General features: G+C 43.8%; 1 protein-coding gene across 2 annotated transcripts; it reads left to right on the forward strand.

Annotated features, from left to right (window-relative positions):
* The first annotated feature begins 142 nt into the window (after window positions 1–142).
* On the forward strand, window positions 143–12,272 carry LOC118393287 (mitochondrial sodium/calcium exchanger protein-like). 2 transcript variants are annotated; one of them, XM_052461596.1, is made up of 15 exons: window positions 143–669; window positions 1,222–1,374; window positions 1,937–1,989; window positions 2,525–2,582; window positions 3,095–3,200; window positions 3,382–3,549; window positions 3,750–3,884; window positions 4,228–4,293; window positions 4,393–4,523; window positions 4,727–4,868; window positions 4,969–5,090; window positions 5,186–5,339; window positions 5,462–5,542; window positions 6,218–6,282; window positions 9,164–12,272. In XM_052461596.1, the coding sequence occupies exons 1-15, from the start codon at window positions 466–468 to the stop codon at window positions 9,350–9,352; spliced, it is 1,827 nt and encodes a 608-aa protein (XP_052317556.1). In that variant the 5' UTR covers window positions 143–465; the 3' UTR covers window positions 9,353–12,272. The 2 variants fall into 2 exon arrangements, with proteins under 2 accessions (XP_052317556.1, XP_035641727.1); XM_035785834.2 differs by having other exon boundaries at window positions 143–660.
* Window positions 12,273–12,396: the final 124 nt, after the last annotated feature.

The raw sequence follows: 12,396 nt of genomic DNA on the forward strand, positions 1-12,396 counted from the left end.
ACACACACACCCGAAGTCGTCTGTCTGGACGGCTCCTCATTAAAAGAGTGGGATGGGTTTATATTTGGACGTCAGAGTTTAGTCTAACTGATGACGTACCCTTGGAGGAGTGACCGCGAGTCAGACGTTTTGGTACATATTGTTCACGGACGTTTCTGAAAACTAGAACTGATATAATGTCAACAACTAGAAAAAAACGAGCTTTCCGCGCTTATTTGTAGCGAGTAGCCTACAACATAAAGAGTTGGCTGTCACAAAGGGTTGGTCAAGCAAGCTCTGTTATGAATTATTGCTGATCAGGGTGCCTTCAATCTGTCATTGCAACATTTAGTTTACAGCAACAAGGAACACTTTCAATTCTCCAGTATTCTATTCTCAGGTCTAATCCAAACCACCAAACCCACCTCCCACCAGTCTGATGTGGCAAGGAATCGGAATGGATGTATTTCCTGGACGGAGTAAAATATGACATCTCGGGTTGTATTTATATCCTTGTTGCTGCTGTTGTGGTGTCACTGTCGCCATGTTTTGGGCTCCGGTGATTCTGGGACCGGGATAGTTCCGTCTCCAGACCGATCCGCCGACGGTGCTGATCTGCTCTCTATGGGGACCATGGTGGACACACACTCCGCGATGTTACGTCAGGGAAACACAGACGAGGTTAGACTGGTAACGAATTAGATTTCAACCTTGAATCTCAAGCTTTGTAACTCAATTTTCCCGACAGATGTACCCTGAAATTGCCATTTTTTCTTCAGAAAAAAATATTGTTGATCTGATTTGCCACGTTTAGTGGTGTTGAGCAATAGCTGCACAACTGGCCAACTATTCAAGTAGGCATGCATGCGCATGTTGTATCTGGTCTCGTGACCGTTGTTTGTGAGGGCAACCTTTTTGCTTTAAGTTCAATTTGATATTATTTTTCGAGTTTTTAAATCCTTCTCTCATTTCCTTCATCTGCACTGCAATGAAATAACACATGACATCCACCATATTGTTATATTTTACGTTAACATTTGATATTTTAGTCATTTAGCAGACGCGCTTACCCAGAGCGATTTACAGTAGTGAGTGCAATCTTTTCATACTTTTTCTTTTCTTCTCCGTACAAGTGTGTTCTGCTCAGTGCAGTAGATCATTGATGACGATGTATTTATTTGAAAGCTTCCCCTCTCTTCCAGTGTGATGTAGTAATTAAGTATTTGTGTGTGTGTCTTTCAGTGTGACATTGTGATGAACCTGAGTGCTGCTGATCGATGTGCGTTTGTGAAGGCCACTCCAGACTGCAGTATGGAAGACAGCTTCATCAACTACCTCAAGATGGCCTTCTGTCTACTACCACCCAACCTAACACCCCTCACTATCACACTCTGCGTAAGCACACTGTGTGTGTGTGTGTGTGTGTGTGTGTGTGTGTGTGTGTGTGTGTGTGTGTGTGTGTGTGTGTGTGTGCGCGTGCGCGTAGACCACTATTACATGCGTTATTACATGCATTATACACACATTTGTCATTAGCAAGTGTTCTTAATCAGAATTACCTACATGAATTCAAATAAGGAATCTGAAGCAACCTCAATCGGGGCTAGTATCATGAACACGAATAAAAGCTGTCACTTCCCCTTGTTCTGAGTAGAGCTTCCTCAAACTGAGCCATGCAGTAAAACTCATGAGTCAGGGTTTAATTCAGGACTTCTTCTCACAGAGCTGAGTTAGTCTGGGTTACTTACTCCCCATACTGTATTCACCTTATAGGCTCAATATTGCACACTTTACACTGTTCTTAGCCCATAAACCTAGTCGTATATACTAGTGATTTTGGGGGGGAGAAAGAGACTCAATACCTGCTTGTCGATATGAAAGTTATTTTTATAAACACTGATATTTCAGCCATGTCAGAAAACTAATCTAACTAATCTCTTTCCCCACCTCTCTACAGATTATCTGGTTGTTAATCTTGTTCATAGTTCTCGGACTGACGGCGTCAAAGTTGTAAGTTTCTCTCACATGTTCTGTTTCCAACATATCTTTACTGAACATGAGTTTTGTAACACTCTCTCTCGTTACCTGTACACTGGCTGTAAAGAGATAGGTAATTGTTTGTAATTGTGTTCCGCTGACTGCAGTTACAACAGTGGTATGTTCCGCTGACTGCAGTTACAACAGTGGTATCTCCAGCAGTTCACCCAGTAGTCACTTGACCACTGGAGATAAGTGTGTCATGGTTAAGGTGTGTGTGTGTCTTTTGTTTTCCTCTCAGGGAGATAAGAGTTGCAGTGTTTCTGTTCACCTCTAATGTTTGTGATCAGGTCATGTGATTGATCACATGTATCACAGACAAAGCAGCTGCTCTTTGTGTTTGAACAGTGAAAGCAGAAGCAGTGGTATCAACCAATGAACAGAGCAGTGTTTGATTGAAAGTAAACGGCACAGAAATATTTGGACAGTGCTTGGACTCTGTCAGGGTGTGTTCTATGTTAGCTATTGATTGGTTGAAGGTGTATCTTTGTGTTTATTCCCTCTGCAGCTTCTGTCCCAACCTCTCAGCCATCTCCTCCAGCCTTCGACTCACACACAACGTGGCTGTATCCTTCTACAGGCCTCTCTCTCTCTCTCTCTCTCTCTCTCTCTCTCTCTCTCTCTCTCTCTCTCTCTCTTTCTCTCTCTTTCTCTCTCTTCTTTCTCTCTCTCTCTCTCTCTCTTTCTCTCTTCTTTCTCTCTCTTCTCTCTCTCTCTTCTCTCTCTCTCTTCTTTCTCTCTCTCTCTCTTCTCTCTCTTTCTCTCTCTCTCTCTCTTCTCTCTCTTTCTCTTTCTCTCTCTCTTCTCTCTCTTTTCTCTCTCTCACACACACACACACACACACACACACACACACACACACACACACACACACACACACACACACACACACACACACACACACACACACACACACACAAACATACACACAACATACACACAACATACACACAACATATTTCCATGCAGTCTGATTTAAATGTGCTTAAATAATCACCATTGTTACACACAGACACACATACTCATGGACAAACTCTACTCCAGTACCAGAAGTATTTTCCCTAAATGTGTGTGTCAGGGTGTGACGTTCCTGGCGCTAGGAAACGGAGCTCCAGATGTCTTCAGTGCCACTGTGGCCTTCTCCCGTCCACACACCGCTGGCCTGGCTATAGGAGCACTGTTTGGTACATGCACACACACACACTGCCTGGCTATAGGAGCACTGTTTGGTACATGCACACACACACACACTGCCTGGCTATAGGAGCACTGTTTGGTACATGCACACACACACACTGCCTGGCTATAGGTGCACTGTTCCGTAAACACACAGAGAGTTTAATCCCTCGCTCCCTTCGTTCATAGGAGCGGGTATCTTTGTAACCACGGTGGTCGCTGGGTCTGTGTCATTGGTCAAACCCTTCACTGTAGCGTCCCGCCCCTTCCTGCGGGATGTCATCTTCTACATGGCTGCAGTCTTCTGGACCTTCATCATCCTCTACAGAGGAACTATATCACTGGGAGAGACACTAGGTACACAGACAGACAGACAGACAGACAGACAGACAGACAGACAGACAGACAGACAGTCAGTCAGTCAGTCAGTCAGTCAGTAAACAACACCAGACGTTTCTTGATTCATAGACACTGTGTTCCGTGTACTTCAGAAGGTAGGAAGACTAGTCACGCTGATGGTTGGGGTGGAATAAGTGTTTGTCTGTTTCTCTCTGCAGGATACCTTGGGCTGTATGTGGTGTATGTGGTAACAGTCATTGTGAGTGCCTACATCTATAGTCATCAGAAACACTCAGCAACTAGAAGTTCCATCCAGAGCTCAACACACGCACCAGCTGACACACACGTACCAGGTGACACACACACACACATATTATGTTCTTATGTCCACGTGGGGACCTAAACTGTATTATCCATTCAAAGTCCTATTTACCCTAACCCTTAAGCCTAACCCTTACCATAACTGTAGCCCTAACCCAAATGCTAACCCTAACCTGTAGCCCTAACCCTAACCTATCCCATAAGCTTAAAATAGCCTTTGTACTCATGGGGACGTGGGAAATGTTCCCCAGAGGGAGAATTTTCCTTGTTTTACTAACCTTGTGGGGACTTTGGGGGATTTTTAGGTCCCCACAAGTATAGCAGAACTAACACACACCTACACCCTGTGTGTCTGACAGTTGATTCTCTCTGCAGAGCTCCAGACGTCTGAGTCAGACCAGGCTCCTCTTTTATCTAATGGCAGCATCCAGGAGGACTATGGTAACAACCACAGTCACTGTGCACATTCCACTAAGTTATACCTCTGGGGTGTGCTACGAGAACCAATTCAGTCGAGTGTGTGTGTGTGTGCGTGTATAGACAGTGAGTACCGTCCCCTGCTCCCCTACTGTGAGTCGACCAGTTCCATCCTGCTGAATTCTCTAAACCCGGTGGACAGCAGGACCTGGAGGAGGAAGACCTGGCGCTGGAGGACTGTGAAAATACTGAAGGTGTGTGTGCATGAATGTATGTGTGCGATTTGCTGGTTGCAGATCTGAATGTGTGTCTTTGCACTTTTCATTTGCAGATCTGTAGGAATTAGGGTTAAGGGTAAGGGGAATGGACAAGGGTTGGAAACAGAGCTAGAGCTTGACAGGAGCATCAGTGTGTGTTTGAGTGCGAGTGGTTTGCTGAGCTGCAGTTCCCCCCATAGATGCCACTGGAGTTGCTGCTGCTGCTGACTGTTCCAGTGGTGGATCCTGACAAAGAAGACAGGAACTGGAGAAGACCATTAAACTGCCTTCACCTGATCACTGCGCCGCTGGTTTGCGTGCTCACCTTCAGCTCCGGAGAGTGTGAGTCTGCACGCCTGTGTGGGGTCAAAGAACCTTCATCTCTATTCCTATCCAGAGGAAGTGTGTTAACTGACTGGACTGGTGTTCTCTCTCTCTGTAGACGGTTTGTATCTGATCGAGGGTCAGTTTCCTGTCTGGGCGTTGACGTTGCTCTTTGGCCTCTTCCTCTCCGCCATAGTCTTCCTCACCACTTCTAATGACCAGCCACCGGCATACCACTTAGTAAGACACACGGACTCATTCGTTCACTCTGTCAATGTTTTTGTTTCTGCTAGGTGTTGTGGTGTTTGTATAATGTGTGTTTTTTTTTTCAATAGGTGTTCTCTCTGTTGGGCTTTGTGGTGAGTGCGATGTGGATCAGTGCTGCAGCCTCGGAGGTGGTCAGTATCCTGCACATGCTCGGTGTTGTCCTTAGTCTTTCCAACAATTTACTGGGTCTCACACTGCTGGCCTGGGGAAATAGCATTGGGGGTGAGACACACACACACTGCGGTTACCGCTGCCCTCACCTACTAAATATACAAAAGATATACAAAAGACAAAACAGACTGCTTACTTATTGTGGTGTTGAATCTGTTTGTTTCGGTTCCTAGATTGTTTTTCTGACATCACCATCGCTCGCCAGGGCTACCCACGGATGGCATTATCAGCCTGCTTTGGGGGAATCATCTTTAGTATCCTTTTGTGTGCCTGCTGTGCAAGTTAAAAGCGAGTGTGTGTATGTGTCTACTGGATGTGTGTTTGTGCAAGTTAAAAGCGAGTGTGTGTGTGTGTGTGTCTGCTGGATGTGTTTGTGCAAGTTAAAAGCGAGTGTGTGTGTGTCTGCTGGATGTGTGCTTGTGCAAGTTAAAAGCGAGTGTGTGTGTGTGTCTGCTGGATGTGTGTTTGTGCAAGTTAAAAGCGAGTGTGTGTGTGTCTGCTGGATGTGTGTTTGTGCAAGTTAAAAGCGAGTGTGTGTGTGTGTCTGCTGGATGTGTGTTTGTGCAAGTTAAAAGCGAGTGTGTGTGTGTCTGCTGGATGTGTGTTTGTGCAAGTTAAAAGCGAGTGTGTGTGTGTCTGCTGGATGTGTGTTTGTGCAAGTTAAAAGCGAGTGTGTGTGTGTCTGCTGGATGTGTGTTTGTGCAAGTTAAAAGCGAGTGTGTGTGTGCTGGATGTGTGTTTGTGCAAGTCAAAAGCGAGTGCGCGTGTGTCTGCTGGATGTGTGTTTGTGCAAGTTAAAAGCGAGTGTGTGTGTGTGTCTGCTGGATGTGTTTGTGCAAGTTAAAAGCGAGTGCGTGTGTGTCTGCTACGTGTAGGTCTATGCAGTCATTTGTGCATCATGTTTCTGCCCTTGATCATGTTCCTTTCAGACATGCTGATTGGAGTGGGCATTGGCTGTCTGATACAGATGTTTAACAACGAGCCAGTGGTGACGGTACGTCTGCTCTTAGCTTCAGTACCATTCACCACATATATGAACAAAAATATAAACGCAACATGCAACAATTTCTAATATTTGACTGAGTTCTTACAGTTCATATAAGGAAATCAGTCAATTGAAATACATTAATTAGGCCCTAATCTATGGATTTCACATGACTGGGAATACAGATATGCATCTGTTGGTCACAGATACCTTTATAAAAACAGTCAGTATCTGGTGTGATCACCATTTGCCTCATGCAGCACGACACATCTCATTCGTGTAGAGTTGATCAGGCTGTTGATTGTGGAATGTTGTCCCACTCCTATTCAATGGCTGTGCGAAGTTTCTGGATATTGGCAGGAACTGGAACACGCTGTCGTACACGCCGACCCAGAGCATCCCAAACATGCTCAATGGCTGACATGTCTGATGAGTATGCAGGCCATGGAAGAACTGGGACATTTTCAGCTTCCAGGAATTGTGTACAGATCCTTGGGACATGGAGCCGTGCATTATCATGCTGAAACATGAGCAGTGGAGGCTGCTGAGGGGAGAACGGCACATAATAATGGCCAGAAGGGAGCAAATGGATACCATTCCACTGATTCCGCACCAGTCATTACCACGAGCCCATTCCCCAATTAAGGTGCCACGAACATCCTGTCGGATGAATGGCATGGCAATGGGCCTCAGGATCTCGTCACAGTATCTCTGTGCATTCAAATGACCATCATTAAAATGCAATTATGTTCGTTGTCTGCCCATACCATAACCCTACCATCGAGCACCCTGTTCACAATGTATACATCAGCAAACCGCTCGCCCACACGCCGCCATACACGTGGTCTGCGGTTGAGGCCGGTTGGCCAAATTCCCTAAAACAACGTCGGAGACGGCTTATGGTAGAGAAATTAACATTAAAGTCTCTGGCAACAGCTCTGGTGGACATTCCTGCAGTCAGCATGCCAATTGCACACTCCCTCAAAACTTGAAATATCTGTGGCATTGTGGTTTGTGACAAAACTGCACATTTTAGTGGCCTTTTATTGTCCCCAGCACAAGGTGCACCATGTAATGATCATGCTGTTTAATCAGATTCATGATATACCACACCTGTCAGGTGGATTGATTATCTTGGCAAAGGAGAAATGTTCAGTAACAGGGATGTAAACAAATTTGTGCAAAGAAATGTGAGCAAAATTAGTACGTATGAAAAAATGTTGGGATCCTTTAGTGCAGCTCATGAAACATTGGACAAACATTACATATTGCTTTTATTTTAGTTATATTCTTGTTCAGTGTATATATACACACAGTACCAGTCAAAAGTTTGGACACACCTACCCATTTAAGGGGTTTTCTTTCATTTTACTATTTTCTACATTGTAGAATAATAGTGAAGACATCAAAACTATGAAATAACACATATGGAATCATGTTGTAACCAAAAAAGTGTTAAACTAATCAAAATATATTTTAGATTCTTCAAAGTAGCCACCCTTTGCCTTGATGACAGTTTTGCACACTCTTGGAATTTTCTCAACCAGCTTCACCTGGAATGCTTTTCCAACAGTCTAGAAAGATTTTCCACATATGCTGAGCAGTTGTTGGCTGCTTTTCATTCACTCTTCGGTCCAACTAATCCCTAACCATTTAATTTGGGTTGAAGTAGGGTGATTGTGGAGGCCAGGTCATCTGATGCAGCACTCCATCATTCTCCTTGGTCAAATAACCCTAACACAGCCTATAGGTGTGTTGGGTCATTGTCCTGTTAAAAAACAAATGATAGTCCCACTAAGCGCAAACCAGATGTGATGGCGTATCGCTGCAGAAAGCTGTGGTAGCCATGCTGGTTAAGTGTGCCTTGAATTCTAAATAAATCACTGATAGTGTCACCAGCAAAGCATCCCGAAACCATCACACCTCCTCCATGCTTCACGGTGGGAACCACACATTCGTAGATCATCCGTTCACCTACTGCGTCTCTCAAAGACACAGTCTTTCGAACCTAAAATCTAAAATATTGTACTCATCAGACCAAATTACAGATTTCCACCTGTCTACAGTCTCCTCTGAACAGTTGATGTTGAGATGTGTCTGTTACTTGAACTCTGAAGCATTTATTTGGGCTGCAATTTCTGAGGCTGGTAACTAATGAACTTGTCCTCTGCAGCAGAGGTAACTCTGGGTCTTCCTTTCCTGTGGCTGTCCTCAAATTTTCCAGATTGTCTGACCTTCATGTCTTAAAGTAATGATCAACTGTCGTTTCTCTTTGCTTATTTGATTTTTTTCTTGCCATAATGTGATACCAAATAGGGCTATCTTCTGTATACCACCTCTACCTTGTCACAACACAACTGTTTGGCTCAAGTGCCTTAAGGAAAGTAAGAAATTCCACTAACTTTTAACAAGGCACACCTGTTAATTGAAATGCATGTCAGGTGACTGACTACCTCATGCAGCTGGTTGAGAGAATGCCAAGAGTGTGCAAAGCTGTCATCAAGGCAAAGGGTGTCTACTTTGAAGAATCTCAAATATAAAATATATTTTGATTTGTTTTACAATTTTTTTGGTTACTACACAATTCCATGTGTTATTTCATAGTTTTGATGTATTCACTATTATTCTACGATGTAGAAAATACAAATAAAGAAAAACCCTTGAATGAGTAGGTGTCCAAACTTTTGACTGGTACTGTATATAAGCTGTTTGTAACTGTCTGAAATAAGCATTTTGTAGAGGTAGTGACCAGAGAATTGAATTGGACTGGCACTCCCCTCTTGCAACAGCTTGATTTTATTTGTGTGTTAAAATGTGCCAAAGGTTAGTTTCTAATTTATTTTCTCCACCCCCCCTCTCGCTCTAACCCCCACCCCTTTACACCACCCAGTTGGAACCAGAGGGTTTGTTGACCTGGGTTCTAGCAGGTTCTCTGGGTCTCTCTCTGGTCTTCTCCTTCATCCTAGTTCCTCTGCGTTGTTTCCACCTGGGCCGGGCCTATGGAATCTTCCTCCTGCTCTTCTATGCCGTCTTCCTCCTGGTTGCGCTGCTCACAGAGTTCGGCTTTATCCACACCTGAAGCCTGTACGAGATGGTTTGGACCAGTCTGATAGAGCCACCTGTGAACACTGACCAGACGGGTTCGAGACCTGAGAGACTTTCCTCTTCCTGGGAGAGATGGATTCACAGCCAATCACACTGTGCCTTAACGGAGTTGGAACCAATCACACTGTGCCTTAACGGAGTTGGAACCAATCACACTGTGATTTAACTTTTGTCTGTTTACACTGACTATATTTTTTATATTTAGATCGCCATTAGCTGTTAAATAAGGACCAGCTTCTCTTACTGGGGTCCACACAAAACAATTACACACATATACAGAAATAACAGTAACACACAGTTTTAAAGTAACCCATGTACTGACAAGGAGTAAAAAAAAATGAAAAAAAGATGCAGTAGCACTTTAAGGGAATTTTCTCCTTTAAATTAATGTGAATGTAGTGTCTCGTAGTGAGAAACACTGCTGTCTGGAATGGTTGATGTGAGTCAATTGTATAAAATGTGCTCTTTTGTGGGCCTCCCGAGTGACACAGTAGTGCTACCTGTGCCACTAGAGATTCTGGGTTCGAGTCCAGTTTCTTTCGCAGTCGGCCACAACCCGAGAGACCCATGGGGCGGCGCACAATTGGCAGGGATGTCCTTGTCCCACCGCGCACCAGTGACTCCTGTGGCAGGACGGGCGCAGTGCACACGGAGAAGGTCCCCAGGTGTACAGTGTTTCCTCTGACACATTGATGTGGCCGGCTTCCGGGTTAAGTGGGCATTATTGTGTCAAGAAACAGTGCAGTTTGGTCGTGTTTCAGAGGACGCACTGTTCTCGACCTTCGCCTCTCCTGAGTCCGTACGGGAGTTACAGCGATGGGACAAGACTAAACTACCAATTGGGAAAATATATTTTTTTCCCCCTTCTTTAAAAACAACAAAAAAATGCTATTTGCAACACATTAGATCATTTTGATTTCCTACTGAATTTGAAATAATATTTGCCCCTACAGTGGGGCAAAAAAATATTTAGTCAGCCACCAATTGTGAAAGTTCTCCCACTTAAAAAGATGAGAGGCCTGTAATTTCCATCATAGGTACACCTCAACGATGACACAAAAGGAGAAAAAAAATCCAGAAAAATCACATTGTAGGATTTTTTATGAATTTATTTGCAAATTATGGTGGAAAATAAGTATTTGGTCACCTACAAACAAGCAAGATTTCTGCCTCTCACAGACCTGTAACTTCTTCTTTAAGAGGTTCCTCTGTCCTCCACTCGTTACCTGTATTAATGGCACCTGTTTGAACTTGTTATCAGTATAAAAGACACCTGTCAACAAACTCAAACTCCACTATGGCCAAGACCAAAGAGCTGTCAAAAGACACCAGAAACAAAATTGTAGACCTGCACCAGGCTGGGAAGACTGAATCTGCAATAGGTAAGCAGCTTGGTTTGAAGAAATCAACTGCGGGAGCAATTATTAGGAAATGGAAGACATAAGACCACTGATAATCTCCCTCGATCTGGGGCTCCACGCAAGATCTCACCCCGTGGGGTCAAAATGATCACAAGACCGGTGAGCAAAAAAGTGAATGACCTGCAGAGAGCTGGGACCAAAGTAACAAAGCCTACCATCAGTAACACACTACGCCGCCAGAGACTCAAATCCTGCAGTGCCAGACGTGTCCCCCTGCTTAAGCCAGTACATGTCCAGGCCCGTCTGAAGTTTGCTAGAGAGTATTTGGATGATCCAGAAGAAGATTGGGAGAATGTCATATGGTCAGATGAAACCAAAATATAACTTTTTGGTAAAAACTCAACCTGTCGTGTTTGGAGGATAAAGAATGCTGAGTTGCATCCAAAGAACACCATACCTGCTGTAAAGCATGGGGGTGGAAACATCATGCTTTGGGGCTGTTTTTCTGCAAAGGGACCAGGACGACTGATCCGTGTAAAGGAAAGAATGAATGGGGCCATGTATCGTAAGATTTGAGTGAAAACCTTCCATCAGCAAGGGCATTGAAGATGAAACGTGGCTGGGTCTTTCAGCATGACAATGATCCCAAACACACCACCCGGGCAACGAAGGAGTGGCTTCGTAAGAAGCATTTCAAGGTCCTGGAGTGGCCTAACCAGTCTCCAGATCTCAACCCCATAGAAAATCTTTGGAGGGAGTTGAAAGTCCGTGTTGCCCAGCAACAGCCCCAAAACATCACTGCTCTAGAGATTAGCATGGAGGAATGAGCCAAAATACCAGCAACAGTGTGTGAAAACCTTGTGAAGACTTACAGAAAACGTTTGACCTCTGTCATTGCCAACAAAGGGTATATAACAAAGTATTGAGAAACTTTTGTTATTGACCAAATACTTCTTTTCCACTATCATTTGCAAATAAATTCATAAAAAATCCTACAATGTGATTTTCTGTATTTTTTTTCTCATTTTGTCTGTCATATTTTAAGTGTAACTATGATGAAAATTACAGGCCTCATCTTTTTAAGTGGGAGAACTTGCACAATTAGTGGCTGACTAAATACTTTTTTGCCCCACTGTATATAGTTCCAACTTCTGAGAAGGGGAACCAATCGTGAAACAGCAAGGCACAGCTATTTAAATCATTTGAAGACGGCCCTAAACAAGCTACTTTATGCAGTTGCATCAAACAATGTTATCCATTTTTATCAAGGAATTGCATTATTTTACTACTACAGATGTACGATAGCTATAGAGGTAGTACATTATCGTCCCTGATAGATATTTGCAGGTGAAATTGTTGCATATAAAAAGCACCTTTGGTAAAGGATTCTCTTGTTGAAGCTGTCTGGGCTGTGTGTGTATGCGGTGATATCAGGGTAAAAAGCACTTATGCATAGACTCATGTCTAGGTTCTGAGATGATGATTATTGTGTATTGTACTCGTTTAAGATATAAATAAAAACATACAAAATCCTTCCTGTAACATCCACACAGAGAATATGGTTAAAATACCATAGGTGTCTATAGCCATATCTCAGGGCTACTCTGAGCCCTGCCACTTTAAAGCAAAGGTAGCTACACAAATACACTTGGCAAAG

The sequence above is a fragment of the Oncorhynchus keta genome, chromosome 14 (genome assembly GCF_023373465.1).
Source record: "Oncorhynchus keta strain PuntledgeMale-10-30-2019 chromosome 14, Oket_V2, whole genome shotgun sequence".
NCBI lineage: Eukaryota > Metazoa > Chordata > Actinopteri > Salmoniformes > Salmonidae > Oncorhynchus > Oncorhynchus keta.